General features: G+C 43.0%; 1 protein-coding gene across 1 annotated transcript in view; it reads right to left on the bottom strand.

Moving 5' to 3' along the window:
• Nucleotides 1–8,071: 8,071 nt before the first annotated feature.
• The window catches only part of ZMYM1 (zinc finger MYM-type containing 1), a 28,231-nt gene continuing 17,217 nt past the window's right edge, over nt 8,072–19,085 (bottom strand). The window contains exons 5-10 of the mRNA XM_058678678.1: nt 17,395–17,569; nt 17,079–17,291; nt 13,997–14,150; nt 11,072–11,209; nt 10,870–10,907; nt 8,072–10,493 (exon numbers count right to left, since the gene is read on the bottom strand). Of these exons, the coding sequence (XP_058534661.1) occupies nt 8,181–10,493; nt 10,870–10,907; nt 11,072–11,209; nt 13,997–14,150; nt 17,079–17,291; nt 17,395–17,569 (3,031 nt within the window). The 3' untranslated portion in view covers nt 8,072–8,180. The remainder of the gene's footprint in view (nt 10,494–10,869; nt 10,908–11,071; nt 11,210–13,996; nt 14,151–17,078; nt 17,292–17,394; nt 17,570–19,085) is intronic.

Below are 19,085 nucleotides of genomic sequence, written 5' to 3'. Positions count from 1 at the left end.
ACAAACCATTGGTTTTGGTGCTTCAAGGGTCTGTTGGCTGACAGTCCACATTATTATTTCTGCTCCACCAGGTACTTGAAGAAGCTTGCCCATGAAAAAGATGGCCAGTCTGTTTTGCCTTCCATTATGCCCCATTGAGCTGGCTGTCATGTGCCTCAAATACATTGAGCCTGCAAACTCCCTGTCCTGTAAGTGTCCATTTGAGTCTCAACTTCTCCGGTGCATTTAATTAGGGCCCCAATGCAGTACCCTAGCGGCTAGTCTTGCATGTGCCAGGATTCCATATGGGTGCTTGTCCTAATCCCAACCGCCCCGCTTCCCATCCTGCTCCCTGCTTGTGGCCTGGGAAAGCATTTGAGGATGGCACAAAACTTTGGGACTCTGCACCCACGTTGGGGACTCAGAAGAGGCTCCTGGCTTTAAATTGGCACAGCTCCAGCCATTGCAGCCATTTGTGGAGCCAGCGAATGGAAGACCTTCCTCTGTCCTCTTATATCTAACTTTCCAATAAAAATAGATGTTTAAAAATCAGTAAATAAAGTGCTTAACATTGGGCCCAGTGCTGTAAACTAGTGGCTAAATCATGTCCACCAAGATCCCATATGGGAGTTGGTCCATAACCTGGCTGCTCCACTTCCTGTTCAACCCCGTGCTTCTGACCTGGAAAGAGTAGAGAAAACCCAAAGCCTTGGAACCCTGCACCTGCATGGAAAGATCAAGCTTCTGGCTCCTGACTTTGGGTCAACTTGGCTCTGTCCATTGCAGCTGCTTGGGGAGTGAAACGGCAGACAATGTCTTTCTGTTTCTGTAGATCTCTGCTTCAACAAAAGTAAAAGTGTACAAAATTTTAAAAATTATTTTTAAGTGACTTACTGAGGGCCTGGTGTGATATCTTAGCGGCTAAAGTCCTCGCCTTTAATGTGCTGTGATCCCATATGGGCGCCGGTTCTAATCCCTGCAGCTCCACTTCCCATCCAGCTCCCTGCTTGTGGCCTGGGAAAGCAGTCCAGCACAGCTCAAAGCCTTTGGGACCCTGCACCTGTGTGGGAGACCTGGAAGAGGTTCCTGGTTCCCGGGAGTGAAACATCGGAGGGAAGATATTCCTCTCTGTCTGACTTGGTAAACTCACCTTGCATGGTTTGTGGGTGTGGTATTCTATCAGAGTCCAGTCTGGAGACGGAAATCATGTAAGTTATCTCAACAGACAGCCTAGTTAACTGGATATTACACAGCTAAAACGGCTTCAGAAGCATCAACTGCAGGAGCTCCTAGAACCAGGGTCGTGTGGAGCAGGGAGGATCTGGCAGAGCTTTGAAGCCTAATCCACTGCTGCCGTGGGACTCCAGTCCCATCTCTGAGCAGGCGATTTCTGCTCGCCCAGACCAGCCCCATCAGAGTGCACAGTGTGGAACTGCCTTTTAATGACACTGCTGCCTTGATGAGCCTTGCCTTGATGTAATTCAAACACAGAGTCCAACTTCTCTCCTTCACTGAGTTCCTGTATTTGATCTTGCCTTACAGCAACGGCTCTTTGGCCAATCTAGTTAGCAGTTTTCATCGTCTGGATTTCGTAGACGGGTCATGGAGGCAATGTTCATAAGTTGATTGTGAGGTTGTGACTTTTATACTTCAGTCACCTTTGAGTGGAATGCAAACTCTAGAGTAATCTCATTGCTTTGTCATTCAATCTCATGATGATAAAATATGAAAGCAACCACATTTATCAGTGGAATTTTTTTCCACTTGAAAGGCAGAATTGGAGAGAGAAAAGCACTGGCTCCTCAGAGGGCTGCTTGGTCAGAGCCATCTGATCTCCACATGGCAGGTGATACCTGAGACATACTCTGCCTTTCCAGGCATAGTAGCCAGGAGCTAGACGGAAGTGTATCATTAGGACTCGAACCACCACCAATAAGTGCTGGTTTTTTTTTTTTTTTTTTAATTTATTTTACTACAAAGTCAGATATACAGAGAGGAGGAGAGACAGAGAGGAAGATCTTCCATCCAATGATTCACTCCCCAAGTGACCGCAACGGCCGGTACTGCGCTGATCCTAATCCGGGAACCAGGAACCTCTTCCGGGTCTCCCACATGGGTGCAGGGTCCCAAAGCATTGGGCCGTCCTCAACTGCTTTCCCAGGCCACAAGCAGGGAGCTGGATGGGAAGTGGAGCTGCCGGGATTAGAACCGGCGCCCATATGGGATCCTGGTGCGTTCAAGGCGAGGACGTTAGCCACTAGGCCACGCCGCCAGGCCCTATAAGTGCTGTTGTTGCAGGTGGTGGCTTAATCTAGTGTGCTGCGATTCTGGCCTCCTAGTTTTTGCTTTTTGAAAAAGCAACATTTGGGGCCTGCTTGCGACTGCTTAATGATTAAATCCTCAACTTGCAAGTGCCAAGATTGCACATGGGTGCCAGTTCATATCCCAGCTGCTTCACTGTCCATCTAGCTCTTTGCTTGTGACCGTGGGATGCAGTTAGGATGGCCTGAAGCCTTGGGACCTTCGTACCCATGTAGGAGACCTGGAAGAAGCTCCTGGCTCTGGGATTTAGATTGGCTCAGCTCTAGCCATTTAGGGAGTGAGCCAGCAGATGGAAGCTTTGTCTTCTCTCCTTAACTGTGCCTTGCAGATAAAAATAAATTCTGAAAGAAAAAGCAATAGGGCCTGGTGTAGTGGCCTAGCAGCTAAGTCCTTGCATTGCACACCGGGATCTCACATGGGTGCCAGTTCTAATCTCAATGGCCATGCTTCCCATTCAGCTCCCTGCTTGTGGCCTGGGAAAACAGTGGAGGACAGCCCAAATCCTTGGGTTCCTGCACCCGCATGGGAAACCTGGAAGAACTCCTGGCTCCTGACTGGCTCAGCTCTAGCCAATGTGGCCACTTGGGGAATGAATCATCGGATGGAAGAGCTTCCTCTCTGTCTCTCCTCCTTTCTATATATGTGACTGCAATAAATATATCTTAGAAATAAAGCAACATTCAATTTTAAATATTTTAGGTCTGAATCTGTACTGAGTCAATGTTCCTAAGCAGATAATGTGTCTTTGTAATGCATGGTTTCATGTCTTTTTAGTTTCAAGCAAGTTCTCTTAAATCAGAGTGCAGTAGCTAGGGGCTGGTTAGGAAATAAAAATAATACTAACTATTGGAACAAAGAAAACACATCAGGCTCAATATAAACTTGATTAGATTATTGGAAGAGTTAAAAAAAATCTTGAAAAGCCCACCAAATTGTCTTGGAGGGAACAGGTACAATTCTGAAGGAACAAAGAAATGAGGTTTAAGTTGAAAGAGGCCTCAACAAAGTCGAAAGTTAGCGTTCGATGGGTCCTGGTGCTGGTCCTTGAGTGTCAGATCTTTCTAGGATCTAAATTCCTGAAAATGGTGCGCTGGCTGGGGGATTGGTGCGGGGGACTGGGTGGAGGCATGGCACCATAGAGCTGCTCCTGCAGCAATGCCACCACTGAGTCTATATGTAAGACAGGAATATACTGTATGAAGTGACACCTGCACTCGCACATTTATAACAGTACTGTTCTCAACAGCTGAAACACGGAATAAAGCATGGTGTCTGTTGTCAGAAGAAAGGATAAAGGAAATGTGGTCTATGCCCACAATGGAATACTATTCAGATAGTAAATGAATGAAATTATACCATCTACAGCACAACGGACACAACCGGAGGACTTGTCAAGTGAATTAAGTCAGAAAGACAAATATAGCCATGTTCTCTCACAAGTGGGAGCTAAAATTAAAAATAAATACAAAGAAATACCTCTATCAGGGAAGAATTTGAAAACTGGTCTCACCCACTTTCCCCTTATGTTTGACCCTTCCCACCCTAATCAACTATGTGAGCATCTTCAAAGATAAAAATATTTGTATCAGTATTTTGCAAAAACAGTCTTGTCAGTACAATAGCGTAGCAGCTAAAGTCCTTGCCTTGCACACACTGGGATCCCATATGGGTACCAGTTCGTATCGTGGCAGCCCCGCTTCCCATACAGCTCCCTGCTTGTGTCCTGGAAAAGCAGTGGAAGACAACCCAAAGCCTTGGGAACCTGCACCCATGTGGGAGACCCAGAGGAAGTTCCTAGCTTCTGGCTTTGGATCAGCTCAGCTCCAGCTGCTGTGGTCTTTTGGGGAGTGAATCATCGGAAGGAGGATCTTCCTCTCTCTCCTTTCTGTGTATCTGACTTTCCAATAAGCATAAATAAATCTTTAAAAACAAACAAAATACAATCTTGTCAAACTTTGTTATATCTTTGTTAAACAATTCTTAAGTGTGTTTTTTTAAACTTCTCACTGCCATTCTTAGAAATTTTCTTTTTTTTTTTTTAAAGATTTATTCATTTTATTACAAAGTCAGATATAAAGAGAGGAGGAGAGACAGAGAGGAAGATCTTCCGTCCGATGATTCACTCCCCAAGTGAGCACAACGGCCGATGCGCGCCAATCCGATGCCGGGAACCAGGAACCTCTTCCGGGTCTCCCACGCGGGTGCAGGGTCCCAAAGCATTGGGCCGTCCTCGACTGCCGTCCCAGGCCACAAGCAGGGAGCTGGAGGGGAAGTGGAGCCGCCGGGATTAGAACCGGCACCCATATGGGATCCCGGGGCCTCCAAGGCGAGGACTTTAGCCGCTAGGCCACGCCGCCGGGCCGCAATTCTTATGTGTTTTAACACTTGCACAGAAGAGGATGGCCCCAAGTCAGGTCCCTGTATGCATGTGGGAGACTTGGGATTGGCTCAGCTCCTACCATCGCATCCCTTTGGGGAATGAATCAGTGGACAAAGATCTTTGTCTCCCTTCTCTGCAAATACACCTTTATAATACACATAAATTATATTTTTAAAAAGAACATTACAGCAATAGCACTCCTAGGAATATATCCAGAACAATTGTTTTATGAGAAACCAACATGCACTCCTATGTTCATAGCAGCACAATCAGTAATTGCAAAAACATGGAAGCAACCAAAATGCCCATCAACAGAGGATTGGATAAGAAAGCTATGGTTCATCTACTCCATGGAATACTACTCAGCTATTAAAAAAAACAAAATGCAGTTCTTTGTGGCCAAATGGGCCAAACTGGAAACCATAATGCTAAGGGAAATGAGCCAATCCCAAAAGGTTAAATACCACGTTTGCCTTAATTTAAGATGATATGATGTTATGTATAACATGTTATGTTATGAATGTTATATGTTGTGTATAAACTAAAATTGAAGTGTAGGTGAGGTGGTCACAGAAGGTGGCTGGGAACTCGCATTTACTTTCAACATGTTGGTTACTCATTACTATGTCAATTAATTCCATAATGATGTAAATTTTTGCTGATGGTATGTTGGAGCTTTCAATTGACTGGGATGATACTCTGCTGGCTCTGTCTTCAGACCAGAGAGGGTATACCTAAGATGCTGTTGAACTTGACTGGACAATAAGATGCTGGACTCTATGTTTGGTATACGCTTGCAATGGGGGAATCTCAACTGAACTTGAGCTGTGGTTATGCAACAAGGTGGAGGAATCCACCATGGTGGGAGGGTTTGGGGAGGGGTGGGGAGAACCCAAGTACCTATGAAACTGTGTCACATAATACAATGTAATTAATGAAGTAAAATAATAATTAAAAGAAAAAAAAAGTACAATAGAAAATAAATAAATAAAAAAAAAGAAATTACTGCAACTTTACTGATCTGTATTTACTATAAAATTAATTGTATATGGGTACACTTTTCCCATTTGATCGATTATAGCCCTTCCTGTATTTCCCTTAAACTAGGGTCTTCTTGCTTTTAACTTGAACCATGAAGCCCTTGGCTATATTACAAATTAAGTCAACGTTAGCTCCAAAGTGAAGGAGAGAAATGGGAGAGAGGGAAGGCGATGAGAGGAAGAGGAGGGAGTAGTGGAGGGAAAAATGGAACTGCTATATTCTCAGAATTCTACCAACTACCTCGAACCTGTGAAAAGCCACAAAATAGTAACTTCAAACAATGAAACAAACAGAACAACCCCTGCCACCCTGGATTCACGCAGCAACAATGAGGGATTAGTATGAGCAGCACAAGTTCAGAAAGATAATAGATGATCTATTATCTTTTATCTATTTGCTTGTAACTATTTTAGCCAATGGTGTTAGCCAATGCCAAAACAGCAGTCAGCTCAGTCAGTGTGTGCACAGAGACTATTGGATATGTTAAGGGAAATTAGTTCAACCAGTAACTACCCCCATGTGTAGCTTTCTGTCAGTAACTATAGCTGCCATGTAGTAGCAGCAAGACAATAAAAAAGATGTGTCACCATTTATGGCAGACAAAGCTAAAAAAGAAATATAAAGAAATGTCCCTTTGGAGGTTGTGCATTTTGCTCATGAATCCAACAGAGTAGTAGTAACAGTATCAGTAAAGGCTGCTCCCCCCTCAGGCCTTCGTGCCCGGTTGTTCACCAACCCAGTGTGGAAGCACAGCGGCTTAAGCCACAACCTGTGATGCCAGATTCAAATCTGGTTGCCTCACTTTTTTTTTTAAAGATTTATTTATTTTTATTGGAAAGGCAGATATACAGAGAGGAGGAGAGGAAGATCTTCTGTCTGTTGATTCACTCCCCAAGTAGCTACAGCAGCCAGAGCTGAGCCAATCCGAAGCCAGAAGCCAGCTCAGTTCCAGCCACTGCGGCCACTTGGGGAGTGAACCACTGGATGGAAGATCTTTGTCTCTCTTCTCTGTAAGTTTGGCTTTGTAATAAAAAAACACTCCCACATAAAAAATACTTCCACAACAACGTAAATAAATCTGAAGGAAAGTATTTCACCAATGCCCTTAATAGTAAAACAAAAATTACATAAATTGATGAGGCAGACTGACAAATAGCTAGAGAAAGGTGCCGCAGAAACAAACCTCCAACACATGCAAAAATCTAGGACCAAACCCGGCTAACACTGTTCCAAACCTTAAAGTATAACAAAAGAAGAATCTCTTTTGTAGGCTATTTGAAAAACATTCATATTTTCATGAAACACTTTCATGTTGAATATATATTGTTGGAATGTACAAACCAAATATAGCAATATTTAGTATTAATGTTAAAATTCACAGAAAAGGAAATACAAATGGCTTAATAAGCACATACTCAATCCTATGCTTGAGAGGAAATACAAACTTCTATTGAATCAACATCTGATTTTTTTTTTTTGGTAATGATCAAACCTTTGATAACAGATTGGTAATGATTAAACCTCTGATAACAGTTTATAAAAATTTGAGGAAATAGGGCCCGGCGGCGTGGCCTAGTGGCTAAAGTCCTCGTCTTGAAAGCACCAGGATCCCATATGGGTGCCAGTTCTAATCCCAGCAGCTCCACTTCCCACCCAGCTCCCTGCTTGTGGCCTGGGAAAGCAGTTGAGGACGGCCCAGAGCCTTGGGACCCTGCACCTGTGTGGAAGAACCAGAAGACACTCCTGGCTTCGGATCCACTCAGCACCGGCCGTTGCACTCACTTGGGGAGTGAATCTTCACACGGATGATCTTCCTCTCTGTCTCTCCTTCTCTCTGTATAACTGACTTTGTAATGAAAATAAAATAAATCTTTATTAAAAAAATTTTGAGGAAATTGCAGTAGGCACTCTCATGTACTGTGGGACTGTAACTGGCACTGTGCTTACAGAAAGCACTGTGCCAGCATCAAATATAAAAATACACAGATCTCCTGACCTACGAACTCAGCTGGCATTTTTACAGTAACTCATTCATGTGCAATATGACTTATGTACAAAGTTAAGAAATGAAGTGTTATTAATAACAGCAAAAGACTAGAACACATGAAAGTGTCAGAAGGCACTGCTCAAATATATTGTGGTGCACCCAGAAAATGAAGTCTTTCGTTTTGAGAAAAGGAAGACACTTTTTGGATGGATAAGGGACTATCTCACAATTACCATGGCATTCACAGAGCATACATGCTCAAGAACTGAGTGCACCGTGCAGTACTATCGATAGGAAGTTATTTAGAAAACAGGTACTACTTCAGGAGGGAGCCAATAGGCAATGGAAGAAACAAACGTTATCATTCTACGTCTTTTGAATTTTGAACCATGTGAACGTGCTTCATGTTGAAAATGGCTATTTGTTCAGCTAGCATTTCAGCGGGATTACAAGGGCTCAAGTGAGCAGGCGTTATATGTCCTTCATCTGATTGATAAACCTTTCTACAATTCCATTGAGTCGTTCAGGCTCCATCAGTTTATTTACCAATTCTTGCTCCACAGCCATGAGTGCCAGGCCACTAAGTCGCTCTTGACCCATGGTACGAAATAAGTAGGTTTTCAAATGAGGCAGGGTCGAGTACGAGTTCTCGGCATTGGCGGACGTAATCGGCCAAGACAGAGCGATATACACCAGCTTGCAGAGGCCAGGGATGTTATTGTGCAGGCCGTGCTGAATAAACAAACAGCCCAGATTGACGAAATTGATGCAGTCGTGATCAATGACAAAGTTGAGCTTTGCATAATGCCGATAAAATCTAAGTTCTGGGATAATGTCTGCATCAAGTTTATAATACTCTTGAACATGCTTGGCTGTTGCCTCATTTAATGGTTCATTCCATTTAAACAACAGTTCTGAAATCTGTTTCATCTTGCAATAATCAAATTCTGAGAAATATAATTTTAAATTTTGTACTATAGTATCCAACCCTTGGTAATAAATCGTGACCTTATAATGTTCTTCCGTTGAAGCAGGAAAGAACACACTATCTGAATTGTCCAGATCTATTGTTTTCTGAATTTTTCTTCTTTTCTGAAGACAGGGCTTCTCAACTTCAAAACCTCGAGAGGTTATTTTCTGACATATCTCCTCCGCTCCATCCCAGATGGTCTTGAAGTATACATCACCTCTTTCAGATGATAAACATTCCAAAATTGCCTCTAGTTTTGAGGACAAAGAAAAAATGTCTATAGTATCACTCTGAAGTTCTTTGGAAAGAATTCCTGTCACACTGAGCACTCGATAAAGAAACTTCAGGCAAAAGATGAATTCAAATTTGGAAACTGAGGCCAACAAATCACTCAGTTCATCACTCACACTCATGTCTGAAGAATGGCTGGACACCAGCGTTTCCAGCGTCTCTATAATCTCTGGAAGCCCGTCCATCACAGACAACAACGTGCGGTCATGGGCGGCCCAGCAGGACTGTGATATGTGTTTTTTGCATGTTTTGCTCTGACTCAGCTTACAAAGATTTCGAAAATTTGCCAGCATTTCCCCAGACCTATACATAGTGCGGAATAGAGAATTTAGAGTTTTCAGAGCACTTCGAAGTTCTTTCACTTCTTTACAAAACCTAATTACTGATAAATCCAAAAAATGTGCGTAGCAATGCATATATAAGGCTCTTGGCTCTTCCTTCTTGAATTCTGCTGCAATTTTATTAAATTTTACCCTCAAATTTATCGTACTATCATAGGCCTGGCCACATATTTTATTCAAATCAACTCCGATATGCTGCAGGTAAGTTTTGATGGTCCTATGTAAGTTGGGTCCATTCATCTCTTCAATATCAACAAAACCCAAGAATCTTTCTTTAACCACAATAGTCTTTGCTGTCTTCTGGGGGTATCTGATACAGACAGACAGCTGCTCTTTAGTGGTACTATCAGTTGTCTCGTCACATATTATTGAAAAAGCTGAAGAGACGTTGATCTCACTCACAATATCCTGTAACATTTCAGTCTTTATTATCTCAATAATATCATTCTGAATTTGTGCACTATTATAGAAATCAATTTGTGAATTTATAAGCCGAAATATTTCTTCTCCTTTATCTTTGGCTCGGATTTCCAACAACTCTAAAAAATTGCCTTTATTTACAGATGAAATGGATTGGTCGTTTCCTCCCAAGGGTAAACACTGTTTCCCAAGAAATAAAATATTTTCAATGATAAGCTTTAGGTATTTTTTATTTCCTTCAATCTGTTTTGAATGGATGGATAAATTATCACTGACCGCTTCATCACAAAATTGGTATTCCCTCCAAAACTGCAGTGACTTCAAATGCATCTCACTTTTTTCATGCTTTCTGAATTTTTCCAGAATTTTTTTCCAATTGGCAATTTCTTGGCTGGCACATGACTCTCGCGCATAGCTGAAGCTCTTCTGGTAGAACAACTGGCATGAGTAACAGAATGTTACATCTTTTTTAATACTGTACTCCAAACGCTGCAAGTTGGGACACCAAGGCTTTTTAAGATTTCGTGTTTTAATTTTTACTTTCGGTATTCTGGGTGTGCATTTTGGGTGAAGGAGTTCATCACTGATTTCTGTAGATTTTATACTGCATGCAGGACTTTGGTCTGGCACGTTCTCATTCTGTACTCCCACACTGGAATCGCCTGTGTGCTGACCAAGTATGGCTGAGGACAGTGAAACGTCTGGCGGCTCCACACCATCAGCAACGTCTTGGCTGGATTCACTGGGTGAGCTCTTGGAGATCTTTGGGAGAAAATGATAAAGTTACAATTGTCTTTAACAGTTCTCAAATAATCAAAATACTAACTGTAATTCTATTTTAGTAACAGTGAAACAAATGGGTGAGTCATACAGTATGAGCTCCACTAGGGGGAAACGCTAACAATTATAACTTACTTATTTGCAATCTAGACCCAACACTAAATATTAACAAGGTATTTTGATAGGTGATCATAATAAAAATAATTTTTATGGCTCATATGACTCTAACTGCTTAGTATTTTTTAAAAAAGAGGAACCCAGGAGAAAATAACTGAGAGTTTTGTTTAAATATTCTTCTGAATATAAAGACAGTAGCAAAAAAACAAAACAAAAAAAACCACCTCAAAATAAAACTTACATCCACAACGACATTTTCTGTTATGGAAGAAACTGTACCTGTTAGAATAAAGCAGAACATACATGGTGAGATCTTACACTACATATGAGAGTATAATATAAAGAAATTACACAGGCAATATCACAAAAAGCAAATTTAACGTCGATTTATGAAGTATGACAGAAGAGTACTTGTATCAAATGCCTTTATATCAACTTAATACCTTGTAGGACATCAGTAGTCATGATGGGCAGGGCAGCAGGAGTATCCGCCAGTGACACTATATTACTTATAACTGGAATTGAGTCTGTCTTTGGAGAAAGCAGCTCTGCTGAAGAACCCTGGATCACAGAAACATTCACTAAAAAATAAATAAATAAATGAAAATATTGCTTATGGGCCAGGAGAGGTAGCCTAATGGCTAAACTCTTCGCATGGCATGTGCCAGGATGCCATATGGGCACTGGTTTGTGTCCTGGCTGCTCCACTTCCCATCCAACTCCCTGATTGTGCTTTAGAAAAGCAGTTGAAGATGACCCAAAGTCTTGGAACACTGCACCTGCATGGAAGAACCAGAAGACACTCCCGGCTCCTGGCTTCAGATGGGCTCAGCTCAGGCCATTACAGCTACGTGGGAAGTAAAGCAGCAGACAGAGAATCTTCCTCTCTGTCTCTCTTCCTCTCTATCTAACTTTCCAATATTAAAAAAAAAAAGTAAACTTTTTTCTTATAAACTAACCAGAATCAATAGATCAAAAACACTAATTAATAAGAACTATTACAAGAACAACTATTACAACAACTAATAATCAGATTTGTTGTGAATTTTCTGTATATTGAATGAATGAAGATAGAAATTGAAGATTAATATGTACATTTACATGATTTCATTTTTGTAAAAGGCAAAAGTGCATTTATGTGTGTTTATATATACTTGTATATACAAAGGAAAATGTTTCAAAGGATATACTTTAACTTGTTCACAGTGACAACCTCTGGGGACTGGGATTAGAGGGAAGGGGATTTATGTGGCTGTCTGTATACTGGGTGGGATATTGTGCTTTTATTTCTGTATTTGAATTTTTAATAAATATGTATTACTTATAATAAAAGAACAATGCAAATAATTTTTTTTAAGATTTATTTATTTTTATTGCAAACTCAGATATACAGAGAGGAGGACAGACAGGAAGATCTTCCATCTGATGATTCACTCCCCAATGAGCCGCAACAGCCAGTGCTGCGCCGATCTAAAGCAAGTGCTATGAACTTCCTCCAGGTCTCCCACACAGGCGCAGGGTCCTAAGGCTTTGGGCTGTCCTCGACTGCTTTCTCAGGCCACAAGCAGGGAACTGGATGGGAAGTGGAGCCGCTGGGGCTAGAACAAGTGCCCACAAGGGATCCAGGCACATTCAAGGTGAGGACTTTAGTTGTTAGGCCATTGCGCCTGGCCCGCAAATAATTTATAACCTACAGTACTGCTGGCTATTGTAATACTTATTATGGCTTAAAGATAGCCAGATTTGCAAGCAAATTAATACTTGGCTGGCTCTGAGTGCTTTTCTCAAAACATTAAGCTGTGTTTTTTTTTAAATGATTTGTTTATTTTTATTGGAAAGTAAGATTTAGAGAGAAGGAGAGAAAAAGATCTTAAATCTGCTGGTACATTCCCCAAGCGGCCGTCCTCGACTGCTTTCCCAGGCCACAAGCAGGGAGCTGGATGGCGAGCGGGCTGCTGGGATTAGAACCGGCACCCATATAGGATCCCAGCGCGTTGAAGGCAAGGACATTGGGCACTAGGCCACGACGCCAGGCCCTCTATCTTTTCATCTTAACATAAGATTTTATTTAAGGGCCTGGCGCAATGGCCTAGAGGTTAAGGTCCTTGAACCCGCCTGTAACATGTCAGGATCCCATATGGGTGCCGGTTCTAAACCCGGCAACTTCGCTTCCCATCCAGCTCCCTGCTTGTGGCCTGGGAAAGCAGTCGAGGACGGCCCAAATCCTTGGGACCCTGCATCCACCTGGGAGACCTGGAGGAGGTTCCAGGCTCATGGCTTTGGACTGGCGCAGCACTGGCCATTCTGCTCACTTGGGGAGTAAATAATCGGACGGAAGATCTTCTCTGTCCTCCTCTCTGTATATCTGACTTTCCAATAAAAATAAATAAATCTTAAAAAAAATCCCAACGTCCCATATCAGAGTATGTGGTTTGGCAGTAGTGAGGGCTCCACTGTGTTCACCCCATCCTGGCTCCCAGCCTTGGCCTCAGCTGGCACTTGGGAAGCGAAATAGCAAATGGAAGCTCTCTCTGTTCCTCACAAGAGCGAAAATTTAAAACAGGAGTATTTATATAATTCAACACAATAATCGCTGAAAATAAATATTACATCTTTGGTGTTGAAATGGCTTTCTTCTTCGTAAAGAAATATATCTCCATGAAAGGTACAGTGAGAGGGTGAAAGCAAGATACCTATCTACTCATTCACGACCTAAATGCCTGCGACAGCCAGAAACCTGGAACTCACCCAGGTCTCCATGCAGGTGGGAACGGCTCCGGCCCTAAAGCCACTGTCTGTCGTCAGCCAGAGCCCACCGGCAGGAAGCGAGCCTGGAAGCAGAGCGCAGGCCTTGAGCTGGTACGCTTAACATGGGACACAGTTGTTGTAAGTAAGTAATGACTCAACACTGCCACATGGCTGCTCTGGCCGCCTTTTGCTTCTTCTTGCTTTTATTCTATTTTTAAAAGATTTATTTTTATTTGAAAGGCAGACTTTTCTAGAGAGTTGAGAGACAAAGACAAGTCTTCCATCTGCTGATTCACTCCCCAAGTGGCCTCAACAGCCAAAGCTGAGCTGATCTGAAGCTAGGAGCTTCTTTCAGGTCTCCCATGCGGGTGCATAGTGCTAAGGACTTCAGTCGTCCTCCACTGCTTCCCAGGCCACAAGCAGGGGCTGGAGGGAAGTGGAGCAGCAGGTATCTGCAGGCTCTTGCAGGCTGAAATTAGCCTGTTATGCAACCACACTGGCCCCCAGCCTTCTTTTTTTTTTTTTTTTTTTTTACACAAAATATATTAGAAATAAATCAAGGTTATACAGTAGTTTTGTCCACAGTGAGCTAACTTCTGAAACTTCTAAGTAACTATTACCTGCAGAGGACTCCATTTTACTTTTATTGTACGCAGAGAAACAATTCATACAGCAGAAAATCTCTGTTTTCCCCAAGTCATTGGTGGTCTCAATCATTTCATCTGAGGGCTTCACTGATTTACAGGAAAAAGATGGAAGTGTTTTGGTTGGTTTCTGTATGGAGATTAAAATAATATTCATATTTCTGATAGGACATGCATCAACAAACGAAAACTATGAGTAATGACAGTAACAACAATAATACACGTGCAAGAAATGATGAAATGGTTACAGGAAATGCTCCTCATTCCAGGCCTCCTAGTTACACAAACAAAAGTATCCCCTTCCTGACATCCTGAGTGTCAATTCTAGAAACCTTCCTCTGGTGCTAAAAAGGGGCTTACAGAGAGGGCTGAACACACATTACAAAACACTGTGAGAATGAGTTTTCCTACTAAACTTTCTAGAAAGAAACATATAGCACAGGAAATTCAATTACCATCCAGGAATTAGACAAAACTCCATTCTTTCTTGGGAAATTGGAACCATCATTCTTACATGCATACTAATGGATCCAACAGAACAGGATTGCTCCCGGGAGCACAGAAACAAAGACAAATGGAAATATCTTATCGAAAGGACAGAACACTGGCACCAGAACAGCCAAACACTGAGAATAACTGTGAAAATGCCTATTTCACGCTTTAATATAATTTTTATATAAAGATGTGTTTTTAGTTTTAGTTTTGTACCATTCATCAAGTAATCTCAGCTGTACGTTTTATTCCATCTTGTTCTTAAAATATAAATTACTGTGTTGAAGACAGCGTGCTTTCCAAGGAGCAGAGCAGAAGGACAAGCCTGCGTGCTCCAGCCCCCGGGGATGCCGCGCTTCAGACACAGGGCCACGGCGTCTCCCTCCAGGGCTTCCTGAGGCTCCGAAAAAGGAGTCCAACCTGTGCTCCATTAAAAAACAAACAAACCGGGCTCGGTGGCGTGGCCTAGTGGCTAAGGTCCTCACCTTGATCCCATATGGCCGCTGGTTCTGGTCCCTGCGGCTCCACTTCCTCTCTATCTCTCCTCCTCTCAGTATATCTGACTTTGTAATAAAAATAAAATAAATCTTTAAAAAAAAAAAAAAACAAACAAACCAATCCAACCAAACACAGCTATTTGAAATGTAGAAACAGAGATAGATAGGAGAGAAAAGAAAGAGAGCTCTTTAATCTATCAGCTTACTCCCTAAATGCCTGTACCAGCCAGGGCTGGGTGAGACTGAAGCCAGGCACTCCATCCAGGTCTCCCAGACGGCTGCAGGAACCCGGGTCCTTGAGCCATCACCGACTACTGCCCTTGGTGTAACCGAGCAGCAATGTGGAGAGGAGGCAGAGATGGGACGTGACCTGCACCCTGCTCGGCATTTAGACGCTGTTACCATCTGGGAGGTAACAGGTGCTGGATGATTCAAGTGTTACAGAGGAAACCTGGGTGAGTCTGTGCCTTCTGTCTGTCCAATACCAGCCACTGTGGGCACTTTCAGGGGTAAAGCTGTAAATGAGAGCTCTGTCTCACAAATAAGCATCTTCTTAGATTTCTATATTGGAATCTTTTTCTGATTATTATATTCACTAACAATATAAGCTGTCTCCATTATCACTATCACCCACCACCTAACACACATAGTATTAGGGTTTTTTTAAAGATGTATTTATTTTTATTGGAAAGGCAGATATACAGAGAGGACGAGAGACAGAGAGGAAGATCTTCCGTCATATGGTTCACTCCCCAAGTGACCGCAACGGCTGGAGCTGATCCAATCCGAAGCTATGAGCCAGGAGCCTCTTCCAGGTCTCCCACATAGGTGAAGGGTCCCGAAGCCTTGGGCTATTTTCGACTACTTTCCCAGGCCACAAGTGGGGAACTGGATGGGAAGCAGGGCTGCCGGGATTAGAACCGGCGCCCATATGGGATCTTGGCACATGCAAGGCGAGGACCTTAACCACTACACTACTGCGCCGGGCCCCATAGTGTTAGTTTTAACAAAAAAGTTTATCTGGGGGCTGGCATAATAGCACACTAGGCTAATCCTCTGTCATGTGGTGCTGGCATCCCATATGGGTGCCAGATTGTGTCTCAGTCACTGTACCTTATTTATTTAAGATTTCTTTATTTTTTACTGGAAAGGCAGATATACAGAAGGAGACACAAAGATCTTCTATCCACTGGTTCACTCTTCAAGTGGCTGCAACAGCTAGAGCTGAGCTATCTGAAACCAAAAGCCATAGGTTTCCTCTAGGTTTCCCACATGGGTGGAGGGTCCCAAGGATTTGGAGCATCCTCTACTGCTTTCCCAGGTCACAAGCAGGAATCTGGAAGGGAAGTAGAGCAGTCAGGACATGAACTGGCAACCATAAGGGATCCAGCGTGTGCAAGGGAACAGTTAGCTACTGAGCCATCGTGCTGGCCACCGGCCATTCTACTTTCAATCCGGTCCTCTGCTTACGGGCTGAGAAAGCGCAGAGGATGCCCATGTCCTTGGCACCCTGCAACCATGTGGGAGACATGAAAGAAGCTCCTGGCTCCCAGCTTCAGATTAGCTCACCTCTGCCCACTGAGGCCATTTGGGGAGTGAAACAGTGGATGGAAGACCTTCTCTTTCTTTCTGTAAATAACCTGCATTTCAGATAAAAATAAACAAGCCTTAAAAAAAAAAAAAAGAACAGTTTATATAATTTGGTCTCACCGCATTAAATAGGCTAAGTGAGCAGGTATGAGAGCTAAACAAAACTAAAGTAAACCAACCTCTTTCTGTTTGAGCCTTACTGACCAGAACATTAGTGTTATTTAGCTTTGTGATTGCTGTTTGTGTACAAGCAGGCTCCCACATGCCTGCCTTTTCTTCAAGGTCAGAAGATCTACCTGACTTTGTCGGGAATCTATGCAAGAAGGGACTATTGAAGCTACTGTTTCTCCTTCATCAACTCACCAACAGCAATGAACCCCACTAGTACTACAAAACAACATCTTCACACTCTCCTATGGAGGAACCATTCACACACACACACACACACACACCTCACAGAAATGACAGCTCATTCATACCTGCCTGTAGGCTGCAATATTCTGCGAATTGCCCAAGAGCTGAGGCGGCCCTTCCATGTGATGGATGTGGTGCAGGCTAGAGCTGGTGTAGCAGTAAATGCCACAGTTCTCACAGCAGTTCATGATGAAGTTATTCACAGAGTGAAACTTGGAGAAGCAGGTGTTACTACACACGCTGAATTTCACGTTCTGATATTTCACTTCATACTGAATCTAGGATCAAAAAAGACAACGATCTGGTAAATATTCCAATGTTGGAGAAACACAGCCATCAGACTCCCTCCGAAGGTTGAAAAATAAAAGCCCTGGAACTCACGACAACAGTCTTCTGACACATGCTACACTTGCTCAAAATGTCATTTGTGCAGATGGTAACAAACGGTTTTCTTTTTTCTTCATAGGATGAAAGACAGGACTGGTTACAGAAATGTTTGCTGGGGACACTATCCTCCAGCTGAACACTGAGCATATCCTTTGGATGTAAAATGTCTCTAAAAAGCAAAAAACAGAGACATCGTTAAAGAAGTAAATAAAAATGATTGTTTCTATTGATTCAAAACTAAAGGACTCTCTCAAACAGTCCTTCCCCTGCTATTTCACTTGCATGAAGAACTGTGAAGTAATAGTAAGAGTATGGTGTGCAAATCCTTGGGGCCCTCCAGACACTGAAATCATATGGAAACGCAGAGCTAAGCTACCGTCATGACACTATTAATATGCTGTGTGCTTTTCTCCCACTGCGCTGATGGGGCAATGCCAACAATGGGACCTTACTTCTAGTTGTAAACCCAAAGAACCGAAACAAGCGTTCAAACCACTTGTACACATAGGTTCATAATAACACTATTCACAGTAGCCGGAAGATAGAAACGGTCTACATGCCAAGGAGTGAATGGATAAATAAAACTGAGGTCTATCCATCCACAAGATTCAGCTACGAGAAGTAATAAAGTTCTGATACATGCTACAACACAGACAAGCTCTGAAAACATTGTGCTGATAAAAGTCAGGCCCAAAGTTCTCACATCTTCTATGATCCCAGTTATAAACGCAATGCTCAGAATAGACAAAGTCATACACAGGATGAAGAACAGAAATGGTCACAGGCGGCGGGCAGAGGAGATTCTGCTTCACGAGCAGGTCCCTTCCGTGATGGGATGAGCAAGCTGCACAAACAGAATCACACTATGTGCTAACTGCTCATGAAATGGTTAACTTTTTGTAACGTGAATTTCGTCTCAAATTGGAGAAAGAATGTAATGATGGGCACAACTGCCTCACTCTTAGAACAAATCGACGCAGTAACGTTACAAAGTCAGATATACAGAGAGGAGGAGAGACAGAGAGGAAGATCTTCCCTCCCATGATTCACTCCCCAAGTGAGCCACAACGGGCCGGTACGCGCCAATCTCATGCCAGGAACCAGGAACCTCTTCCGGGTCTCCCACACGGGTGCAGGGTCCCAAAGCATTGGGCCGTCCTCGACTGCTTTCCCAGGCCACAAGCAGGGAGCTGGATGGGAAGTGGAGCTGCCGGGATTAGAACCGGCGCCCATATGGGATCCCGGGGCTTTCAAGGCGAGGACTTTAGCCGCTAGACCACGCCGCCGGGCCCCAGGAGTCAAGAGCTTCTTCTTCTTTTTTTTTTTTTTTTCTGTTGCAAACAGAAAAGTTTACTTGTGAAGGTGAGCAGGGAAGGGAGAGGAAGGGGAAAGCACCTCCAAAAAGCCGGGAGGTGGGGTGCCTCTCGAAAGAGGAGGGAGAGACACTCTCAAGAGCTTCTTAAGGCTTATGGGATCCTGGCAGATGCAAGGTGAGGGTTTAGCTACTAGGCTATTATGTTGGACCCTTCCTTTTTTCTTTCTTCTTTCTTCTTTTTTTTTTTTTTTTAAAGATTTATTCATTTTTATTACAGCCAGATATACACAGAGGAGGAGAGACAGAGAGGAAGATCTTCCGTCTGATGATTCACTCCCCAAGTGAGCCGCAACGGGCCGATGCGCGCCGA

The sequence above is a fragment of the Ochotona princeps genome, chromosome 2 (genome assembly GCF_030435755.1).
Source record: "Ochotona princeps isolate mOchPri1 chromosome 2, mOchPri1.hap1, whole genome shotgun sequence".
Taxonomy (NCBI): Eukaryota; Metazoa; Chordata; class Mammalia; order Lagomorpha; family Ochotonidae; genus Ochotona; species Ochotona princeps.
The sequence above is the reverse complement of the archived record's forward strand: the minus strand, read 5'-3'. Positions and strand labels throughout refer to the sequence as shown.